This window comes from Sander lucioperca, chromosome 13 (assembly GCF_008315115.2).
Source record: "Sander lucioperca isolate FBNREF2018 chromosome 13, SLUC_FBN_1.2, whole genome shotgun sequence".
In the NCBI taxonomy this organism is placed as follows: Eukaryota; Metazoa; Chordata; class Actinopteri; order Perciformes; family Percidae; genus Sander; species Sander lucioperca.
In genome coordinates this window covers 32598735-32623406 of record NC_050185.1, presented here as the reverse complement: position 1 = coordinate 32623406, position 24672 = coordinate 32598735, and the positions used below count along the sequence as shown (strand labels likewise).

Genomic DNA, 24672 nt, shown 5'->3' with positions numbered 1-24672 from the left:
TGATGATGTAGTTTTATTCGACTTTTCACAATTAAAAAGTGGCGGTGAGTAATAAGTACATTCACTCAAGTACAATTTTGAGGTAATTGTACTTTACTTTTACTAGTGTTTTCATTTTATTTTTTTTTCATTTTTTCTACTCCACTTGAACTTAGAGGGAAATAATGTGGCCTACTTTTTACTCCGCTTCATCTATTTTGACAGTTAATTTGCAGAGACAAAATATAAATACACTAATAAATGATGATGTATTTTAAAGGTTATATTAAGCTACCGCACTATATAAAGTAGTTAAGATAAGCTCCCCCTTTACCAGCTGCACATTAGTGATGCTTACACATTAATCAATCACATTTTTCTTAATTAATTAAATAATAAAATATATTTGATTCTGAAATGGATCATTCTGCATAATGAGTACTTTTGTACTTTTACTTAAGTGAAATTGTAATGCTTGTAACAGAGTATTTCTACAGTGTGGTATTACTACCTTTACTCAAGTAAAGGATCTGAATACTTCTTCCACCACTGCTCACAATTAAATATTTAGATGTGCAGCTGGACATACACAGGCAACAGATTACCTTTAAATAATCATATATATATGCAGACATTCCCTACAACTATAGCGAAAGTTCCTAAACTTTGCTATAACAAGTTGAGATGTCTGTCTCAGAAAAAGGTCTGTAGATTTGATTCATATGGGAACAATGAAGACACATTATAAAGGAGACTAATGCTGTTATGTAGGCCTAGTGCTTGTGTGCATCTTCTCTCTGTTATGGGAATAACTTCTCTCTGCTGTTTCTTTTGCAAATCTTGACCCTCAATGAGACTACTTGATAAAATAAAGACTGTATTTAAGATTCAGGTTTGTATTATTTATTCAGAAGCAACACAGGATGAACAGACTCGTGACTTAAAATAAAAAAAAAAATAAAAAAAATTAATTCTGAAGAGAACATCAACCAGCACACAGTGTAAATTTGTTTTTTTATGGGGTCAGTGATGTTTGGCTGACTGTAAAATGGTTTAGGAGCTGTGGTGGGCTGCCTGTATGAAGTACGTTTTAGTATTGGTTCAGTTTATGAATAATATTTTAGTTATTTGTGTCTTTATTACATATTTTACTCATTTGTTTGTTTTTGGATTCTTATGTGGGATTTGGCTGCATTAATAAAGTAGTCCATCTGTCTAATTACCTGTAGGTGGCAGCACAGCGCCGGCCGAAAAGACGAGGCATCCGTATGTCTCACACGAAGAAGAAACCCATCCGGGGCAGCCGCAGCTAGCTAGCAGACAACGTAAACACTACAACATCTTTGGGTAGATTGGGCTATTTCAGCAGTTTAGCTTTTGTTTTCTTTGCCGCAGTTTTTTGCAGAATAACTGGGCGATGCGGTAGTTTAGCCTTAAAGTCTTATGGTGAGCCATGTTTGTTTGGATCTCGGAATAACCAAGGCCTTGAAGTTGCCCTGCTAACGGATGGTAAGACATTGATTTGGCCCTGCCAAGATTTTACGCCTCGCTCTGGATATTTTACGAATGTATTATACCGTTAATGCATATTTGTGCATGATGCAATTTAATGAAAGCATACGTGCCGTCTTCCGTTGTGTTGACAGATATTGACCCAGAAAATATACCAGCTTAATGCTTCTTTATGTGTCCTTAAATATCGGAAGGTGGTAGAAAAAGCATGCAGGTTTCCAAGGCTTTTCTCTTACTTTCGGCATATACATCTTCTCTAAGCAGCAATTGAGTTAAACGAAATCTCCATTTGTTTGAGTTTGGCCTTGTACGCCCACTGTAGTTACTGAGATGCCCAGTGGGGGGCGGTACTGGTCAGTGTAAACAGAAAGTTAAGACTTTGTTGCAATATATACAGGAGTTTAATTAATTTGTGCCATTAAACAAGTTTAAATGGAGTTTGGCATCATCTCTTTAAAGTCTAGTGACATTCTGTATATTTCTTATTGTCATCAAATTCTATGTTCCAAAACTAACACTGAATTGATCCTACTAACAAGTAGTATCTGTGTATCCAAAACTCCCTTGTTATCTAAAAACACCAACTACATCAACATTGTTTACATTCCCGGGAAGGCATTATCGGTGCCTTCAAGATATCTTTAAGGCGCCCTATTTCTAATTTATCTCATTCATTAAAACGTATTTCTTATCCAAAACAGCATTTGAAATAAACCTTTATAATTAAGATGAATATAGATATACACTATTTTCAATGTTTCAAGAGCTAAATTGAATTCAAATTAATTTGTGTAGCACCATAACATACAAAAGCAGTTCAGAGTGCTTTAAATAGAACAAAACAGCAAAATGTGTAACCATATCCATGCATACAAAAAAATACAAACAAACATACTATACAACTATGGTGTGTTCATTTAATTTTAAAAGAACACACCATAGCAAGTCTAAGATAAGCAGACCGTTGATAGAACAACGGTTTCATTCTTTAGGTGCATAAATACTGAATGCTCTCTCTCCAGACTTTGAAAGTGCTTAAGGCACATGGAGGAAATTTCCACCTTGTGACCGAAGAAATCTGCTAGGGTTATAAACTGAGCCGTACTGTGGAGCCAGACCAGCAAGTGCTTTGTAAATATGACTTTTGGTTTATTGAAATGCTTTTTGAACCAAAAAGGTTAGATTTTTGCAACTGTCATTCAATTTAAAGGCAGTGTAGAGCATACATGCATGTGATGTAACTTGTAGTTGAATCATTTAGCTGATTTGTTCATCAGTACAACATGACATCATGACTTTGTGTAAACATAACTCTTATACTACTCGCTACGGCATAAATTCACACGCAATCGCAAGGTAATGTAAGTCAATGGAGGCCAAACGGCGTTGATAAACACGTAAAAAGGGAGTATGCGTCTTGATAACACGCCAATAATGGCATACAAATTGGCATGTCATACATACGTATCAGTAACAGTTTACTTAAGTCAATTAAACTCTGTTCAGATAAAAACAATGGAGTAATCCAGTAATGGCATGCCATGTTAAAAATAAAATAACATCAGTAGTACTAAAACTGTTTGCTTAATTGCTTAATAATTGCCCATTGCTTAATAAAAACTTAATGGTTTGCAGTGCACTCCTCTTCTGCTCTTCATAACATCTAAACATTGCACCTTTTGTCCTTTATGCGTGTTTTGCATAATAGCTGCATGATTGTAAATTAGCAGAGTAATTACTCACAGCAGTTCCTTTGAGAGAATGCTTCTTTATAGGAAATGTTTAATTTAATTAAACTTAAGTACACTTAATTAAAATGTGTCAAGGAGGGCTCCTTGACACATTTTAATTAAGTGTACTGTACCCTGTTTACACGTACGTGGTTATTTTGAAAAACAGACATTTCCCTTCGTTTGTGCTCTTCATTTACATGCAAGCGGAGAATTCGCCTCTGAAAACGATTCTTTCTAAAAACTCCAGCCAGAGTGGAGATTTTGGAAAACTTGGTTTGAACGTTTGCATGTAAACTGAGAAAAAATGAGGTTTAGGCAGCCGACGTGATGTCTGGCGCCATCTTTGTTCAAAAGAGAAAGAGGAAGTGATTTGTTGCTGTTGTTGCTATTTTTCGGGATTCTGATTGGCTAACATGGGCTTGAGCTTCTTGTTACACTGCCACCTACAGGTTTGGCATGCTCTTGACGGCCTATATACACGGGTTCGTGTAAACAAACACTTTTCTGAAAACTGACAGGTGTGCACAATTTTATTTTTAAAAATAGAGAGGGTGAAATGTCCGTTTATAAAAAATAGCCAGCCACGTGTAAACGTAGCATAAAGACAACAAAATCTAGCTTCCACTAAACAACACAAGTAATTCTATATGAAAGATGATTATCTTGTCAGTCAGACTGTTCTGGTAAAGTTGATAGCACAAAAGTGATTATGTCGATTTGTTTTGTATATTGATATAACGTGTATATTATTTCCATATCTGCACAGTTTTATCAAACAAATAGCACAAAAAAGGAGCAGTTTTTTTCTTTTGCGAAAAGTAAACATTTGACAAACTTCCCCTTTTCTAACATCATACTTTGGACCTCATGTTACCTTACATGATCAGAATGAATGGCTTTCTGCTGTTGTCAAGAGCAATCAGTGTCTCTAATCCTTCGTTATATGGAATGGTTAATGATTAAATGTTGTCTACTCTTGCATTATTTTGTTTCCTCTCTACTTAGCCCATGATTCAGCTGGAGAAACCGGTGCTGACTGGTACCATGCCTGTGGTATGGCCCACCATCCTTGACCTGGGCAGGGATGAGTGCAAAAGAATTCTCCGTAAACTTGGTAAGGTCATGCAATAAAAATAAACATTGGAGGACCATCACTGTAAACAGCATTTACACACTTAGTTTATCAATCTATCAATTCATCAATTGTCACATGAAATCATATAAAAATACAATGTCAGTGAAATGTTATCTGTCAATTCTTTCAATGTATGCATTAAAAACAGTAATACTAGTAAATATATATACTATTGTATGTTCAGCCGAATGAATCACTCTTTGTGCAACTAAGTTGGGGCAAGAAATTTGAATCAGGCCAAGAAATTCACATGTTAGTTTATCTGATCGGACTTGCATCCTTTTGGTTTCATTGATTTGTGTTTCCCAGAGCTGGAGGCTTATGCTGGGGTTATCAGTGCCCTGCGAGCCCAAGGAGACCTGACAAAGGACAAGAAGGATCTGCTCGGAGAACTCACTAAAATCCTTGGGTAGTTGTTTCCTGCATATTCTAAAATTTGATCATTGAGAGAAACTATTTGTCCAACCTTTGCACAAACACTTTGATTTACTTAAAGTGTGCTGTACCATTTTGTCCACCCACCCTTCCCCTCATCCTCCCAGTATCTCAACAGAGCGCCATCGTGCAGAAGTCCGCAGGGCTGTCAATGATGAACGCCTCACCACCATCGCATATCAGTAAGTGTATAACCGGCCATGTAGGAGTGTCATTCGTCATGTGCAGTACTTTACAGTATGTTGAGTAACGTAGCAAATAAGCAGATGAATTTGTCAGTTTAACGATCCACTTTCCAGCATGTTGATTTCAGCAACAATGAGCAAATAAAATGGCGTCCACATGAGTTCAAAGATTTTTCATCCATTATGGTGTAAACACTTGTCTGACCATGCAGATCTTTTTATTGTAAATTTGTGTCACTATTTGTCCTTCAAACTTACTAAGCTATGTCTACTTTATAATGTGAGGTTGTTTCCCATATGCTCACCACTGGACTGGGAATTGTAGTTTGTAATGTCTAATTACTGAACGGTGCATGACATCTTTTTCAGTATGTCAGGTCCTAACAGCTCGTCCGAATGGTCCATTGAAGGACGGCGGCTTGTTCCCTTGATGCCGAGGCTGGTCCCTCAGACAGCCTTTACTGTGACTGCTAATGCTGTGGCCAGTGCTACAGCCAATCAGAATGCCTCCCTTCTGTTGCCAGCTGAAACGGGAAACAAAGAAGGTGGGCCAGCATCATTTCGTATTAGACTAACAGATTCAACAGATTAGATGTTGAATGACATGCTTAATTTCCTCCCTGTAGTGGTTGTATGTTACTCCTACACAAGCACCACCGGCACCTCAACCAGCGCTACAGCGACCAGCGGCACCATAGGAGCAACTGTAAAATCACCACGACCACCCAGTCCTTCATCCAACGTTGTGGTGTTGCCCAGCGGGAGCACCGTCTATGTAAAAAGTGAGTGTCAACATCTTAAAATCAATTTAAACTTTTGCTCTGCTCAGGCCCTGTGTACTGATCAGCCTGAAGGGTGTGCTACAAGGCTTGTTTACTGATTAGGAACATCATTCTTGTATCAAGGACAACTGAACTGGCAGGGATTGAAATTTCCTAAACACAGCATCTCGTAGAATCTGTTGGATTAAATTCCACGAGCATCTGCTACCAACGATTAATCCATTGCCAGAAAATTAATAGGCAGTTATTAATCGATTAATAGTTTGTCCATTTTCAAACAAAATGCCAAACATTTAGTGCTTAATTATAGTGAATTGAATATATTTTAGTTATTGGGACTGTTGGTTAAACCATCACATTGGATTCCACTATTTTTTTCCCATTATTTTTCTGATGTTTTATAGACCAAATAATTAATCGAGAAAATTATCAGCGGATTAATTGACAAGCCACAGACAGAACTTCTGTCACCCCTACGATACCCTGAATTTCCTTCCTCCATTTCCCTCGCAGGTGTGAGCTGTTCCGACGAGGATGAGAAGCCTCGCAAGCGAAGGCGGACAAACTCGTCCAGCTCGTCGCCGGTGATGCTGAAGGAGGTTTCCAAGGTGTCTCCGCCGATATCCAAGAACATCACTGTACCGGTGAGCGGCAGCCCCAAGATGAGCAACATCATGCAGAGCATCGCCAACTCGCTGCCGCCCCACCTGTCCCCCGTCAAGATCACATTCACTAAGCCCACCATCCAGACCACCAACACCACCACGCAGAAGGTGAGTGATGCCAGTTCCCACACTCCTAAACACATCTCGCCACGCACTACTTGAGTTTTAAATGTCTCATCTTCTTTCAGGTGATAATCGTGACAACATCTCCCAGCTCCAACTTTGTGCCCAACATCCTGTCCAAGTCTCACGCTCACAACAACGCCGCTCTGTCCAAGCTGATCTCCACCTCCATGCTGACCGCTCCCACCCAGAAACAGACGGTGGTCTTCCCAGCCAGCGTCAGCCCTTCCTCCAACACCATCGCAGTGACCACAATGGTCTCCTCTACTCCTTCAGTGGTCATGTCAACAACATGTAGGTCCTTCCTCTGCACCAGTATAATTAATGCGAGCCATATATGGAACCTTTTCAAAGTCATCACAGTTTCCCAGAGCCCATATTTATGTCTTCAAATTGCTTTTTTAAGTCCAACATCCACGTATATTCTTTTTACAATAATGTAAGATGATAAAAAGCAGCAAATTCTCACATTTGGGAGGCTTGAACCATCAAATTTCTGGCATTTTAACTGACTAATACTTTCAGCTCTATGGCAGAGTACTAATTGTACTTGGTTTATCATAAACCAACCGAAAGAAATTTTATCCAAACACAACATGCCTCCAGACTTCTGTTACCAAACTGTTTGAGCTCCTAGCTGTGTTAGCGTAACAGTAGGGTGTTCACTGTCGTAGGTGCCTCTTCAGCTGGGGTGAAGGTGGCTTCAGCCAGACTTCCTTCACCTAAGACCCTGGTGGGGTCGCCAGCTCAGATCCTGGCCCAGTTCCCCAAACAGCAGTCACCCAAACAGCTGCAGCAGAGCTCATCTATGGGAGTTTGTAGTGTCAGCCAGACCCAGACCACCAGCACCTCACCGGGCTCCAAACCCACCATTCAGATCAAACAAGAGTCGGGTAAGAATACAATGATCGATCTATCGATCTATCTATCTATCTATCTATCTATCTATCTCTTCTTATCCTCATGTTTCTATCTTTTTCTTCATCTCTTTCTTTCTGTCTAAATCTCTCTCTTTATCTCTTTCCTTCCTTATTAATTTGTGATGTATGCTCATTAGTAAGCAGATTTTGTTGTAGGATTTTTTTTGGCAAGATAAGTTCATTTTTATATATTTTTTGTTCAAATACAAAAAAATGTTATGTTCATAAACCTTTTTCTTTAACATTAAGACCACCAGGGACCCTCAACACACCAGCCTTTTAAAACATCTTTCTTACTTAGTTTGAGTTTTTGCAGAAAAATAACTTCATGTGATTATGTTGCTCTATATAAGAGTGTTTCATTCTTTGTCCTGAGTCAATATATTGTCTGTGCGGTGCTTTTACAGGGGTCAAGATAATCACTCAGCAGGTTCAGCCCAGCAAAATCCTACCCAAGCCATCATCCGTGGCTTTGTCCAGCAGCAGCTCATCCCCCATCATGGTCGTCAGTAGCAACGGAGCCATCATGACCACCAAACTGGTCACTCAGGCCACAGGTGACTGTGACCTGTACTCAACAAAGTACGGAGGTTTGATATGCAGGTCTAGTTATTAAATGGCAACAATATATTTCTGTATGCAGCTACCCAGGCCACCTATACGAGACCGACTGTTAGCCCCAGCCTCGGCGCCAGAATATCAGCCGCCGGCGGGGGGACCACCTACGTCAAGACCACCAGCGGCAGCATCATCACAGTGGTGCCCAAGTCTCTGGCCACTCTGGGCGGGAAGATCATCAGCAGTAACATCGTCTCCGGTAAGTCAATGAGGAGAGATTGATATTGCTGTGATTTTACATAATCTGTGCAGTTTTGGTAAAAGAATGTCTTCCCTCTGCAACAGGCACAACGACTAAGATCACCACCATCCCAATGAGCTCCAAGCCAAACGTCATCGTGGTTCAGAAAACCACTGGAAAAGGAGCAACCATCCAAGGACTACCTGGCAAAAATGTGGTCACCACGCTTTTAAATGCTGGGGTGAGTGAAACACCACAATAATTGGCAACTATTGCAAAAATGGCAATTATTCACTTGTTCCAGCTTCTCAAATGTAAATATATGACTGGTCCGATTGGTTGGACAAAACAAGACACCAGCACCATGGGCTCTTGGAACGTTCCAGACCACACAATTAATCAATTCATTGAGAAGATAATCAGTAGATGTATAGTGAAAATGGTAGTAAATAAACTAAATAATCTTTATAATTATTCTGATAGCATAAATGTTTATTTATAGATTTTATTTTTGTAAAAACATAATTGGTGCAGTTTGTGTGTTGATTTTATCCCATTAATTTCACTGTTGTGACACTGTCTTTTTTGATACAACCACTAGGTGTCGCCAAAGTTAGAAAACTTCATATCCTACATAAAGGTCCTCTCAACATTTTATTATATTACATTTTTCTGAATTCTGGGTTTTAAAATGTGTTACATAGAGTAATATGTTGCATTTGTGTTTTTAAAGGCATAGTTCAACATTTGTGAAAATATTCTTATTTGCTTACTGGTGGAGAGTTAGATGTTCAGATTGATATCACTATTATATCTGTTTGTTAAATATGAAGCTACAGCCAGCGTCTCGTTAGCTTAGCTTAGCACAAAGACTGGAGACAGGAGGAAACAGCTAGCCTGGCTCTGTCTAAATGTAGAACTTTTAAAAATATATATATAAATGATATAGCTATTTTTAGTGTCTAAAGAGAAACTGTCTTTGCAAAGACATACATTTAAATTTTAATTTAAGATGAATTGTAAAGGTTCATATAGATGTGTAGACCTGGAGTAACTTTGTTACACATGAGTATTTTAAGTTGACAGTATCTAGTGTACATTACTGGGTTTTTTTCCCTTGCTACTGCTGTTTGTAGTTGGATATAATATAAGATATATTCTATTGTCCCCAAGGGGAAATTTTGCTTGGGCAATAGTGTTACACACAGCTGCAATCAACTTAAAACAATACGTAGCCACAAGACAGAACAGTGACACAGTCAAGAACAAGGATATTTGCACATGCCCTGTGAGATAAAAACAAAACCAAAAAACATGTTCTTTGTTGTAATAAACTGTGTGCTTTAGGGTGAGAAGGGCCTGCAGGCTGTTCAGGGGACCAAACCAGCAATCATTACTGCCTCCAGACCCATTACCAAGATGATCGTCACCCAGCCCAAAGGCATGAGCTCTGGATCCCAGTCCACCGCCACAAAGATCATCCCAACCAAGATCGTCTACGGCCAGCAGGGCAAGACACAGGTGAGGCACCACCAGCTTATCAAATGTTTCTCTTTGCTTTTGCCCTTTTCTTCATTCTTTTAATCTCTTTATTTACAAAAAAAAACTCTGCTCACCTTTTTAATAATCAGTATTTTCCAACAATCTACAGCTCTGAAATATTCCATTTACCACTGAGGGAATTTTCCACTCACAGAGGCTTTAAGGCTTTAAATTAAAATGTTGTCATCATTAGATCCTGGTTAACCACGTGCCAATGAGGTTATCATATGACTAACATCAAGGGGATACTCATATGACCTACTGACTGACATGAAGTAACCACAAGTGTAATGTCTGCTGTACATGTTTAAGTCATTACAGAAGTACAGTTGTAGTAAAAACTCTAAAATGAGACAAACGTTTCTTCCTTATTGCTCATTTTTCTCAAGAAGGACACTTCTTTGCTCATCTGGGTTATGCATTTAGTCATTAATTTGATGACCCCTGCACTGGATATTTTCTGGAGAAGTTAGATAGTAATTGAAGCATACGTGCATCCGTTTAAACAGAAGAGAAACATCCCCAATTCTTTAGGCCGACAAATTTATGCTGGGGCTTTAACACTGACCTTTTTCTCTTCCTTTATTTACTTCCCCCGTTCAAGGGGAGAAATGAGTGTTAAACTAAATGTTATCAATGAGCCTGGCAGACTGACAGCCATCTAGTCTGCTGCTCTTTCAGGTCAAACAGCTGCAGACCACAGTGTTTGTCTCATGTATCAGGATCATGTTTCTGACCCATTATATTAAACCTATATTAATTGATTTTCTTTGACCACTTGCGGGCAGTGGAGCAAGCTGTGAACACAACGTTGACATAATATTACCATATAAATAAAACTTAAAATGAAGAAAAAGAAATATCTGGCTCTTTAGCTGCTAAATGCTTCAATATGTTCACCAGCTAGTCGCTAACTCTGTCTGTCCACATGTTTGGTGATGAACAGGTAGTGTACAGTGGGTTTATCAGAGCTTTTTGGCTTATAACAACACCATTGATAGCGGTGAGAGAACCAAACCAGTCAAACTAAACCAATGGTAGCGTTGATGGGAACTACAGAGTGGGGTGTGTCTCTGTGTCCAGTTGTAATAACTGTGATGGCTTTACTACTTTATTAAGAGATAGCAAAGTGAGAATGGATTACTTAGACATGGTTACATGCTCCAAAAATCTGGTGTATTTAGTTTGATTTTATGTTTTAGTTTTCAGTGCCCAAATGCTGCCCCTGTCAGAAGCTACCGTATAATGAAACCAGCAACCACTGGAGGTGTTTTCTTTCAGTTCCTGGGGATTTTTTATGTTTGTTTTAAAAAAGGTAACAAGACAGGATGGTTCTGTTGAAATTTATATATTTCTGACAAGTACCAAGAATGCCTAACGAGGGATTTGAAAGTATATGTAGTGATTTAAAAATAAACCCTCACTGAGAAGTGAGAACTAAAGTATAACGTAATACCCCAATCTTCCCCAATATATCAAATCTTTTGGGGAATTTGAATTGCCCACACAAGTGTCAGAATGTATTCTAGCATGATGGGTAAATCCCATTATGCTAGATTCCAGGTGGGTTTTTAGTACCGTCATACACTTGAAGCAGTGCGGGATGAAGGAAAATAGTATCTATGAAAATTATCTGTATAGAAATATATTTAATTACTCCAACAAGATTCTGCAGATTTCTTCATGTGTATTCACAGTACAGTATGTCGTACTTTTAATATCAAACTCATCACTTCAGTCTAAATATAGCCTAAATTCACTTTCTATTTTTAGTCATCAAGAGGAAATTGTGGTCAGTGAGTCAGCCAGCTATGCAGTACAGTATGTACAATATATGCAGTACGTACTGTATTCAACACCCACAGTGATGATCTGCTGTGCAGTCTCAGTAAAACCGCAAAGTAGACGGCCTAAAGGGCAACAACAGTCTGAAAATCACGTCACACATTTTTTTAAGTCAATTTTACAAAACGTTTTTGTACGTATATGACCTGCTTGCTGAACATACAACAAAGCAGATGGAAATAAGATTTTGGCTTCTAACGATCACAAAAACAATGTTATCGAGAAACAATTATTTTGCACATTACGTTTTGCAGATAGACTCTTATTTTGTCTTGTGTTTTGAAGGGGAATTCAAAAAGTTCAATGGGAAAAGTATTAAGGGAAATTTCACAGTTGGTGTTTTCACTGTTGATTTGTTTGTTTTATAAGTTCAATAAATGCAACATCTTTCCAAAAGTCAATGAGTACTCATGTTAAATAAGTGCAATTTCAATATTGACCAAAATAATTGTGTCTCTGTAAAAGCATAGAATAGTAATAGTACAAGACCAACAGATCACGTTGCTCTGGACGGAGATCAGTGAAGTCTATTAGAAGCACTTTTCCGGTGAGGGCTGAGCGTTACTGCGCAGCCTCCAACTGAGCTTGAAGACGTAAATGTGACGTGAGCAACCTGTCTGAAAGTTGTAAGTCTTCTGGTAGCTGTGCCAAGAGAAATCTCAATCATTCCCAATCTTGCAGAGACGGAGAGCGTAGGTATATGTAAGGAGATAACATAGACACAGGCTAATTATTGCTAACTAAAATGCTAGTTAACATTAGTAATTAAACTTAAACAGCTAATGTAAGTCGAAACTGCCTGCGAGCTTCTCCTGTACTATACGGTAATTCCTCTACTATGCGACAGTAAGTCTCGTGGTTATGACACAATCGTTAGCCTATTTTTACAAAAATGTCTACTACAGAGCTATAACGTGATAGGTAATAAGGTAATGGAGCCTTTTATACATTGTCGTGTTTCTTTAGAAATAAACTATGGACAAATAAAATCGTTAAACATTTCAGATGTAAAGTTATTCACTGTCAAAGTGACGTCAAAATGAATGGCAGTCAATGGAATGCTAACGGCGGGTGAGTGCTTGTTAGCATCAAAATGGCGCCATAGGAGCTACGCTTTGTGGAGAGAGGCTTACCCCCTTGTGTAAAAGTAACAATTGAAACATCCAGCTTCGGACACTTGAAGTGGTGGTAGTATGAATGCAAACCAAACATCGACAATTCCAGGGTCGTGTATGAAAAGAATAATTTACTGTCCTATATCACTGTTATATAATTGACACATTTGGATGAGAACTGCTGCTTTACAGAACACTGTATGTTCCTTTGGTTTCCTTCCAGGTTCTCATTAAGCCTAAGCCAGTCTTCCAGACGGCGGTCGTGAGCGAACACACCAGGCAGCTGGTCACTGAGGCGCTGCAGCAGGTGACCCGCTCAGCAGAAATCGGGCAGGGTCAGACCTCAGGCCAGGACGGGTCCCCAAAGGAAGATGCCGGCAGCTTAGCCACCGAGTTCTCCCATGGCAGCGCTCAAGGTATACTTTCCTTATGGCAAAGAGACAAGATGATTAGGTCGGATGAATCAGCAGCTCCTGCTTAACACTTCTGGGTGTGTTTTTGTGAAAATAAGCCTAACCTGATGCATGGCTCCTTTTAAAAATTTAAATGTATTGTTTCCGTTGGTGCTCAGAGTCTCAGCCTGTAGTGCACGTGGTATCCTCCAGAGAGCAGGATTGGACAGAACAGGAAGTATCTGTGGAGTCCAGCCCCACTATTATCTACCAGGAGGTGTCTGGTGGGGAATCCCAGTCCGCCACTTCCACCATCAAAGCGCTGTTGGAGCTTCAGCAGACAACAGGTGAGCCTTTATGTCACGGAAAGGCTGCAGACGTAAGATGGGAGGGGGGGGCCTGTATCACCTGTACATATGCTGACTACAAGCGAAAGAATCACCAATCCTTTGCTTGGACAGTTTAAGCGAAGCAAAGCAGATTTAAACTTTTATTGAAATTCAACTAACAAACAAATGTTAATGACCTTTTGGGAGCTACTAATAATAATAAAAGACTGAAAAGCCAGCGGCCCACAGTAGTTGCCTGAGGCTTTGCTTTCATAATAAGCTCATTGGGCTACAAACCTGTGGAACTGGATTTATGATGGGGAGTGATATAGATTCCCATGGAATATTTGAACAGAGTTGTACATAAGAACTGCATTACAGAATTTCCAATGACATTCCCCTTCTCCTGATTGTAAATTCCCAAAAGTGATCACTGGGATTTAGTGCATAAAGCCAGAGCAGTTCAACAGATCAGCTCTTTAACGGATGTATTTCCCAGTCAGGGTTTTCCCTGGCATTATGGCGCAGCGCCTAAGTGTTTTGTATTTTTTTTAAAACAATGTGGAGAGCATCTGGACGACGAGCCGACCCACAGGCCGGACTCCGCTCGCTGTCTTCTGCACACATCTGCCACATGATGCTTTGTGTACACAGTGTGTGTCAGTTAGTATGAAGTTAGCAGTAACATTGTACTGTAGCTGTGAACGTAGTAGTGCAGAGTGTGTACAGTTGATCTGTCGGTGAATAAATGCTACAACTCCTCAAGACCCAAGCCAAGTTCCCGTGTCTTGCTTGCTACCTGCTGGTTAAAGTGAAGGGGTTAGCCACGGAGTTAGCGACCACTTCAGCACAGGCTTATTAACTTAATTTTAATTTTAACTTAAAATATTGTCATTTTACTGACCAGCTGCTCCTCCAAGTTTTGATTAATGATCTCTCCCTCGCTGCAACCAGCGACCACTAAGCTTTATGCAGATATTTACACGAGGACATCACCAATATGCAAATGAGCGTATGTCATCATTTGCACCTAGGTGCTCTAAAAACCCAGGGAAAACCCTGCCGGTGTTATTGGCCATTATCCTAAAAACACCTTGTGATTTCTGGGTGTCAACACCTAAAATGCAGTTAATGATCATATAGTGGCCTTTATTTAGCTCAACTGCACAGAGAACCAGATCTTTATTTGAAAAACGATTTATTTTAGAGTATATTTGATCATATTTTAGTAATTAAAATCATTATTGTTTCAGGATCTGCACTAATGTGCTGTTGATGCAAATGCAACATTTCCTCCGTGTTTACCTCCATTGTCTTAAAAGAATTCAGTATACTGTACGTTTTCCACAGCACTAATTCCATCAGTTTCTCAATTTAACAGTAATATTGTTGTCACTCACTTATTGTCCCTTTGTTAAACCCCTCCCAGCAGTGAAGGAGAAGGGAGAGCCCAAACCCAGGCAGCACACCATCGACCTGAGCCAGATGGCCGTGCCCATCCAGCTGGCCCAGGAGAAGAAGCCCAGCCCGGAGTCCCCCAGGCCCTCCACCTCAGAGGCTGAGCCCAGTACTGAGTACGTCACAGCAGGTACGCCTCTCCAGTCTGCTTCATGACGTACTATATGAAATATATCCATGGTGGAAGAAGTACTCAGATATTTTTACTTCAGTAAAAGTTGAATTACCACAGTGTAGAAATACTACTAGAAGTTTACCACACGTAAATGTACTAATTAAGCAGAAAGGCTCATTTTATTATAATTTATATTATATAACTGTATTATAATTATTGATGCATTAACATGTTCATCACTTTAATACTGCAACTGGTAACAGTGGAGCTCATTTCAACTACATACTGCTAGGTAGCTTAATCCATAATATTACATCATATTGTATTAGTTGATTTATATTTTGTAATAATAATCTGAAACTGCAAAGTAACTAGAAACTAAAGTTGGCAAATAAATGTAGTGGAGAAAAAAGTACAATATTGGCTTCCAAAATGTGGTGAAGTAGAAGATTAAAGTATTATAAAATGGAAATACTCAAGTAGAGTACAATTACCTCAAAAATTGTTCTTAAGTACAGTACTTGCGTATGTGTACTTAGTTACATTCCACCACTGAAATATATGCATGACTTAACACTAATCACTTCCTTTTTTGGTTGGCAGTTCATAACCTCAGTGGAAAAAAACTAAACTTCAAACTAAAACCTCAAATTTAACACTGAAGCAAGCAAGTTCTCTTATCCTTCTTTGCAGGAGAAAAGGTGTGTGTGTGTGTGTGTGTGTGTGTGTGTTAAAGCCTGTCCTACATTTAATAATGCTCATCTGACAGGTAAAGTCAGCAGCAGAGTGGTAGTGCCCTCGGAGGATGATAACGTGGTCATGTCCTCCAGCCAGCAGCTAGGGAAGCCTCCCAAAATCAGCAGCCAGGCTACCGTGGTAACCAAACCAGCTGCTACCGTCCTCTCTGCAGCTTCCCACGTCAGCCACATGGTGAGGACACTAGTTCTGTGAGCACCACAACCCACTCTGGATAATCCTCAGTACACTGTAAACACTTTTCATAGGACCCATTTCTTCAGTAGAAAGTACTGTAGTTTCAATGTAAACTGGTCACAGAGTCTATAGAAAACATGTCAAAGTCTGTGGACTACCACTAAATGAGGCTAAGTATAAATAAATGATGCATGGTTCTGCTGGCGCTGCTAGCAAATCATGGACAAGTTTGTGAAGACTGTCAGGTAATAGTAAAGCAGATGATGAAGCTACACCAAACGCCACAACTACCAAAACAAAAACAAGAAAATATGTACTTGTGACCACATTTTGATCATAGGAGCCTGATTGACTGCCAAGCTCCCAGTCGAATCGGCCCGTTAGCTTCATGATAATGGGTAAAGTGTTAAAGTGTCATCCTCCTCTTGATAACATTCCTCAGTATTCTTCTTTGTGACTGTGTTTCAGCCCTCTGACAGCCATGGTAAAACAGAAACTGTGTTAGAGGTGGGCGAGCTGGAAGGCGACACCTTGGACCCCCAAACAGGCTTGTTTTACCGCTCCAGCCAACCAACTACAGATCCCATAAAGCAAACCACCCACTCCGCAGCCGCTCAGCCGCCTCCCTCGAGCCAGGCAGAGGCTGAGCAGAGCCGCCACAGCTCCGCCTACACTCAGCCGCCACTGCCTCCACCACAACTGCATAGCAAACCTCAAATCAGCCAGCCTTCCTCTTCCTCCGCCATCTTCCCCTCTACTCTTCCTCCGACTAAGAAACTCCCAAAACTACGAGAGCAGAGTCAGCCCAAACCCCAGGCCTTAACCCAGAGCCCCAAAGACAGACTCCTGACTGCACCAGTCCAAGCTGGGGCAAAGGTCACGGCCCTGGCCACACCAACCAAGCCCCTGTTGACGCCGCAGCTTCCGAAGCTCCAGCAAGCACCCACATCTCACCACAGACCCCTGCACACACCCATGTCCCACCCTCCTCCACTGCAGGCACACCACCCTGTCAGCAGTGAAAAGACTGCCTCCAGCCAGGTGAGTTGTTTTACACCAAACACTGTGCAGCACTGCCAGGAGTTATAAAAAAAAACTTAGTTTGATTTTAGCACAAAGACATCTCAAGTCACACATTTCAAGTGCCTCATTGGATTTGAAAATAAATTGCCCTGAGGTAGAAATTCCTGGCCCAACTTCTCCAGGTATCTGACTGACGTAACCAGTAAGTGTGAAGGTGCCGGGGAGGGGTGGGGGGGTTACCTTCTTTTTCAAATGCTATAAAACATTTGTCACGTTTACCTTGAACAGGCCACAGACTGATTCAAAATTGATTTATAGCTGTATTATTGCTGGCTGCAGCTGCTGCTCATCTCGGTTTTGTGTCACTGTGATTGAATTCTGTCATTTACAGTTACAAAATATTAAAGACATAATGAAGGACATTTGTATTTGACTGAACATTTGTTAAAAATGACTTATGATTTATAGCTGTGATGAAATTAATGTTTTTCTAATTGTAAGTTACTTGTTACAGCCCTAATATTTTTGCCCTGGAGCCATTCCCATCTCTGACATCAATGTAAATGTATTACAACAAAAGTAATAGAACTGCAGAACATTGTATCGCATGTCCTGTGTTTTCCTTTGGAAAAATATCATTATTTTTGGTTTCATGATGGTGCCCCTGCTGTGTTGACAGAGTGAATCCAATCAAATGAATGAGAGAACTGCATTTTTACGCAGGGTTGGTCTGAACGCGGCTTTACTCTTTTAATACCACTGCTAACAACACACTAGTCTCGCTTTGCCTAGTCTATATCCACGATGTTCCACTTCCGGGATTGCGCCGGTGCCGCAGGAAAGTCCGCTGGATGCATGTCTTTTCGCCGATGTCCGTTACCTTCCGCTTTCTTTGTGTTGGAATTTTAAACTATGGTTAACAGCTTCTCAGATCTCTGCAGGGTAAATTGAGACAGCTAGCTAGACTATCTGTCCAATCTGACTTTTCTCACGCACAACTAGAACAACTTTTGAACGTACATGGTTCACCAAAACAAGTTCCTTCCCGAGGCTATTTGGCAGCTGCTCCGTGCGGGGCTTAGCGCCCATGACAATCGTGATTGGTTTAAAGAAGCACCGGACAGAGCTACGGTGCCGCTCCAAAATAGCCTCGGGAAGGAACTTGTTTTGGTGGAACATGTGTACCTTTTAAAAGTTGTTTTAGTCGTGCAACAGAAAACTCAGAATGGACAGATAGTCTAACAGCTGTCTGGATTTTCCCTGCAGAGATCTGAGCAGCAGTTAACCATAGTCCTCATAAATCTACCAGAGTTTAAAATTCCAACACAAAGAAAGCAGAAGGTAACGGACATCTGGCCGAAAAGAGTGACATCTGGCGGAATTTCCCGCAGCAACAGAGCAATCCCGGAAGTGGAATGTTGTGGATACAGACTAACAACACACTGTCAGCCCATGGCTTGTAAGCTACAGAGAAAGTTTGCTCACTTTTGCCTGCTTGTGTTCAGGAGCTCAGCCAGCCAGCTGCTGTCAGTCAAACACAGACGTGCCGTGCATCCGCTGATATTTCCCCAAAAACCTTTTTTTCCTTTCTTTAACAGTAAATGATTAAAAAAAACAAAACACTGACATTATTTGTGACTTCAAAAGGGATGACCGTTGTCAGTTTACTTAACTTCCTGTGTTTATCTTCACCACAGCAGCCAATCATCACACAGAGCGCCACCGTCACCAAGATCACCTTTGGCAGCTCCCACCATTCATCGCCAGTCTTTAGCAGCGGTGAGGCCACCGCCAAACTGATTCCCGAGTCCAGCTCCAGGCCCTCGGGAGACAAGCCCTCGGTGTCAGACATCCTGAAGATTTCCATGATGGAAGCGGAGATCGATCCAAGCACAGAGCCCATGGTGGTGGATTCCTCCAGCGACTGCGGCCCTCTGGGGAAAGCCATGGAGGTCCAGGCCGTGTCAGGCACACTGGACTCGGGCCAGTTCATCAGCAGCTCTGGAGCTTCCATGCATCATCCCCTCACAAAACCCCAGCAGTTCAGCTGCATGCAAGGCCTCACAGCACAGAGGGGCAAAGAAGACCTAGAGATCATTGAGGTGAGATATTTATTACAAAATAATGTATGTGATAAATCACAGAGTTTGAGGTACGGACAGGTTTGTCAGTATGTCTGTCACATATAAACTTTAAAATGATTTAGTCTGTCATTGTGCACTTTGAATATGATGGTAGCTTGCAGATATATCAAGCTGCAATGATCATATAGAGGGCAAAAGATGGTTATGTTTACAATAAAATGTATTATTTTTAATGGGACAGGATACATTTTGTTATCTTACTGGAAGTTGACTGAAACCCAAATGTGACTAACGCATGCAGGTGATTCCTCAGTACTCCATCCTGCCAGACTCCAGCCAATCCAACGTGGTGGTGGAGCCCAGCGGCTTCCTGGAGATCACCAATTACACCAGCCAGCAGCTGGAGGAGGATAGCCCCATGGAGCAGGAGGTGGACAGCAGCAACGATGAGGCCACAGCAGCCAGTCCCCCCAACCAACCATAGCCACGCCAAGCTGGAGGTCACAGATGGTTTGTGGCCTCAAACCAAGTGGACAAAGACTTTGTGGCCGTTTTCTTTTGTGCAAGAGCATAAATGCTTTCTCTTTTTTGTAAAATATTAGTTTGTTCATAATAAGTATTCTTTTCCCTCCCCACAACTAGTGGCACATATGGTTTTTATTGCCAGTGAGGAGCGCTGGATGTGAAATGTAGGAACGAGGTGAAAGGATTAGTTTTAGTGCAGCCCCAGACAGTTGGAAAGCAGCCTCTCCAAACAAACTTTCTAGGACAGTTACACATTCATGAAATTGATTATTTGGAGTTTTTGGCAGTGCCTTGTGCCACTGTACATACAGCCGGATCAAACCACTGCAGGCCTGCATTTATGTTAAATGTCCAGAATATTTCAAATATATGTTCCCCAATGTTTTGTACAAAGTGACTTTTCTGTTATTGGACATCTTCTTTTGATGATCTGAAGGTTTTACCACCACATGAACAGTATTTTCTCTTGACTGAGGTGCAGCTTTGTAACAGTAAAATCTCTTAAACGCTTATGGGATCGAAGTTTTCAGAAGAGAGAACAAAGCTGTAGCAGATTGAAATTGCTGCACATGAACATAAACCAGAAGAGCCCTGGAGGAAGGATAACATATGTGTTACTGTTCATTGTAACTGATATTATGCTTTAAAAAAACTATGTACCGTTTTTTGATTTATTCTGGAGCTCAAAAAGTTGCTGTGAGACTTTAACTAAGTATGCATTTGCTTATGCATAGTGTGTTTAAGTTACACATTTATTTTATACCTTTTCAAACTAGATGACTAGTTGAGAAAAATCATTTAACCTGCACAATAAATCCGCTGAGTAGAACATGTCAGTTTATTAAGTTTTTATTTTAAGACAAAATGAGGGAGTTGTTTCAAGTAAGTTGCATATTGGACCAAGATTAGCTTCTAATCTAGTTGTGATTTCACCAAATTTTGCTCGTTACATACACGTCTTAAAGTCAGATTTAAGGTGAGCACCGAGAAACTTTCCCTATTCTAGTGTCAAACTCTGCACATACATAATTCTGCCAAACATCCAAGTAAAGTAACAATATGCAAAGCACATTTTTGTGTGGAGGAGGACTTAAGTTTATTTTTGCTTTGATTTATTTACAGTGGTGCTCATAAGTTTATGAACCCATGCTAAAGTTGACTAAAAAGAGGAATAAAAAAAAAATCTTCTTTTGGAAATTGATCTTAATGCCTTAATTTAAAAAATTAGGAAAAATCCAACCTTTAAAGGACACCATGGAATTAAAATAGCCCCACATCATCACAACCCTTCACCATACCTAGAGATTGGCATGGGGTACTTTCCATAAGATCATCTCTCAATGCAAATCAAATCAGCTATTAGGCTAACTGAAATAAAACCATGCCAATCTCTAGGTATGGTGAAGGGTATGTGATGATGTGGGGCTATTTTAATTCCAAAGGCCAAGGGAACTTTATCAGGATATATAGTATCCTGGATCCATGAAATAACTGGCCTTTAAAAATAAAGATCTGCCTGCCTCTATGGGAATTTAACATAGGGGTGTGTATACTTATGCCCCCTGTATTTAAAGGAATAACTTATTTATTTACGATACATTATTCATTCACAAAGAAAATTGGTGTCCTTAAAGATTGGATTTTTCCTATTTTTTTAATTAAGGCATTAAGATCAATTTCCAAAAGATGATTTTTTTATTCCTCTTTTTAGTCAACTTAAGCATGGGTTCATAAACTTATGAGCACCACTGTATTTTTAAGGTGCACATGCTCGGGGCTCCTCAAGAGAATCCTAAAGGAGGTTATAGTATAAAAAAAAAAAAAATCTTCTGAAATTCCTTTCAAGAGGGACTTCCTAAAATACAAAGAAGTACTTTGACATTGAAATTTTAGGAGCTTCCTCTAATGGAGAAGGTTGTGTAAGAGTGCTCAGATGTTGACAAGTTGAGCCCACCTCTTAGGTTCATGGTGTGGATGGGCGAGATAGTTGTGTTTGAGGTTAAAGATCGTAAAGTGTGCAGATGGCGGTATGAATCCTTCATTCCTTTTTGAATCCTAGCGTAGATGTATAAGAAAATAGACTATTAAGACTTTAAAAAATGTACAAATTAGTATTTAAGTCCCTCAGCTCTATGTGACATGGATTTTAATGTTTAACGATATCACAAACTGAGTGTCAATTTGACACTCTTTGCTGATGTTGGGATCAAACCTGTGATTTTTCCACTTTACAGGTTACATTGCTGCCCAACTTTTGAACTACAACAAGTTCAGATTTCAGGTCTTATAAAGTGCTATGAGGCATTTTTGGCCATGTACAACCATTATATATCTACTTACACTTGGCCAGAAATTGGCTCAGGCAGCCAAAAAAAACGTTTCTGGAATTTATAGTGGCTCTTACTGGCAAACATAAAAACATATTTATTGCATTATAATATCTATCGGAGCCAAGTTTAATGTTTATTGGACGCTGTGCGGTGGTGTTAGAAGCTTTTCTGTTGGCTCTGCACACTTGTAAAAGCCATAATGCACACTCCCTGGTAAGAACTGGAGTCCAGCTCCACACTGGTGCTTTTACTCCTCATGTTGAAAGTGATCCACTGGACTCCTGGGGGCTCATATCCAGCCAGCAGAGTCTGATTGGTTGGCCTCAACCTGAAGACATGTGGCTCTGTTTAGGAGCATGCTGAGTTACCATCATTCCACCCTGCAACCCTGCTTGGATAATGTTGCCAAAGTCCCACAGGATAACACAGTTTACCCTGCTCTGCTGACACACCTGACTGAGAAGCAACTACAAAGAACAAGTATCACCACTGTTTTTTAGGAAGAAAAACTAGATTCAATACTTGTTTTCAGTCAGTAGAAATATCTCAAATATTCCCAGGATTGCAAATGTAGAATCCTAATACCCTCTGATGTTTTATGTAGTGCCACCAAACATAGGTCAAAATTTGCCAGCACTTAGTTAATGGCAAGTTAACAGCCATATCTATATGTGGAGATTCATGCTAAGATAAAGGCGTCAGTATGCTTCAGAGGAAGTCAAATCAAACCGCATAAACAACCCCCAGATGTCCTAATTGGAGGGACTACGTCCAACAATGTTTGTAACTTACCAAAAACTATGAGCGTGCACAGAGGAACTGCTCAACGCAAGTATTCTCTGATACACCGTACAAACAAAAGATCCTGTGAAGAAGCAAGAAGCTAACGAGTGTTACCGGAACAACAGCATAGACCAAACATAGCTGCAAGCTCTGCTATACAGCTCCTTAATGCTGAGGAAGAGTTGTTGCGTTTATGGCTAACAAACACAAAACAAGGGATTAAGGCCATTTGACTGTCCCTGTGGTCTCTCAGTGAAGGGTCCGGTCATTACAGAGGTTTACAGGCGTACCTATTCAGCCAGTCTACCCCTGAACATGTCCATCATTTAGTGAGGGGTGTGGAGTCTTAAAAATTGGGACTGCGCGGTTTCCATGGGAACGCAGCCGGTTTCATCTAAAGTAGGTTGGAAAAACGATAGACAATTAACGAACGGTTTAGTTTCACTTTCACTGCGCTTGGCAGTCAGCTGCTCCATCTCCTCAGAGTGAGTGCGCTCTGCCGCTTGAAATGACTATTTACAAAAGGCACCCAATGTGTTTGTGAGAGAGAAAGAGAGCGAGAGTAGGGCGGCGCATGCTCCAAGAATAGATAATCAATATATGGGGACAAATGTTGATATTGTGGTGGGCGGCCACAAATAAATTAATATGGGGGAAACGGGCTAAATTCTGTAGAGCCGATGAAACCTTTTTGATTAGCCATGAAACATCCTCAAAACCAAACAAGTCCAGCTGCTTTTTACTTAGAGAGTAGACATTCAATAGATGACTAAGACTCTTCATTGAAATAAACCAAGAGACTATTTTGGTGGTCAGTTTGTATTGGTGTTAACAATTAAAGTCTGTTAAACCTTGGTAAAGATTATGGGTGTAAAAGGCCGGGGTAGAAGTTTCCTCCAACATGTCTGTCATTAATCATGGAGGCCAGAGCAGCATTCCTTCAGCTTGAGTTTACTTGATTTCTCTTCTTTTTGCCCTTTAGTCAGGGTGAGTCCAGGCTTAGTCCTTCAGTCCTACATGGAAAACTCACTACAGACACTAGTTACTCTTGTCTAGAACGTATTGGCTGAAGAGTTGTCTATACTCAGGAGGTTCATTACACTTACTACCACATACTCATGAATGATGCTTCACAGGGTTTTTAAGAGCCATAATGGTTTTTCGTTGTAATCTATCAGTTCATAAGAAACATGAGACTTCTGTGAGTCATTGTGGTTTAGTGTAGAGCCACAACCTCAAAATGTTTTGGGGGCATTTATTTAGGCCTTTATTTTTGACAGGACAGCTTAGACTTGAAAGGGGAGAGAGAGGGTGAATCACATGCAGCAAAGGGCCGCAGGTCGGAACCAAAAGCGCGGCTGCTACGTCGAGGACTGGGCCTCTGTATATGGGTGCACGCTCCCACCAGGTGAGCTACCCAGGCGCCCCCCCCACAACCTTAAACTTTGATGAAATGTATATGTATCAGTTGAAAAAAGCTTCTTTGTTGAACATTAGCAACTTGAGTTCAGGTGCCTCAGTCAGTTATCTTTTAAACCTGCATTCATTGTCACCATGTAGTTTGTTCACTTTTTTCCCCTAAGATAAGCGGTCGCATCACTGTTCAAATGTACTTCAATACATACAACAGTAAGTGAACTCATCTTAGCACTGATTCTGACGGTCTTCAGCTCAGTAATACATTCAGTCTGTTGTTAGTCCAAGCTGGTACGTTCAGTTCTGGACTAGCCTTTACAAGGAGGAGGTACAGGAGGTTAATAGCTTTATTTACGACCGAGTTATCAGACTTTTAATGAGGAAGTAATATACTGTGAATAACAGCTGAGCAGACAACAGCGCTCTCAGTCACCAAAGAGGAGCTCCACTGCTAAAAGCTGATTCATTCAGTGACAATGGTAATTCAATATAGTACAGTGTACAATGAGTACAA

General features: G+C 40.5%; 1 protein-coding gene across 6 annotated transcripts; it reads left to right on the top strand.

Annotated features, from left to right (window-relative positions):
• The first annotated feature begins 1221 nt into the window (after nt 1–1221).
• emsy (EMSY transcriptional repressor, BRCA2 interacting) lies at nt 1222–20460 on the top strand. Of its 6 annotated transcripts, none has more exons than XM_031307950.2 (21): nt 1222–1488; nt 4230–4338; nt 4669–4768; nt 4902–4976; nt 5349–5524; nt 5606–5761; nt 6275–6534; nt 6615–6843; nt 7224–7442; nt 7877–8026; nt 8113–8286; nt 8373–8509; nt 8870–8908; nt 9616–9789; nt 12994–13186; nt 13342–13509; nt 14921–15079; nt 15834–15994; nt 16466–17038; nt 18718–19122; nt 19406–20460. In XM_031307950.2, exons 1-21 carry the CDS (start codon nt 1486–1488, stop codon nt 19586–19588), a joined length of 3843 nt encoding a protein of 1280 aa, XP_031163810.1. In that variant the 5' UTR covers nt 1222–1485; the 3' UTR covers nt 19589–20460. The 6 variants fall into 6 exon arrangements, with proteins under 6 accessions (XP_031163810.1, XP_035864536.1, XP_035864534.1 ...); XM_036008643.1 differs by having other exon boundaries at nt 19418–19676; XM_036008641.1 differs by having other exon boundaries at nt 14924–15079; nt 19406–19669.
• Nucleotides 20461–24672: the final 4212 nt, after the last annotated feature.

Excerpts from the sequence above, each read along its gene's own strand:
- emsy (XM_031307950.2), top strand. Across the intron at positions 13,187-13,341 it reads CTCCCATGGCAGCGCTCAAG|AGTCTCAGCCTGTAGTGCAC; the intron begins GTATACTTTCCT and ends GTTGGTGCTCAG. Across the intron at positions 17,039-18,717 it reads AAAAGACTGCCTCCAGCCAG|CAGCCAATCATCACACAGAG; the intron begins GTGAGTTGTTTT and ends TCTTCACCACAG.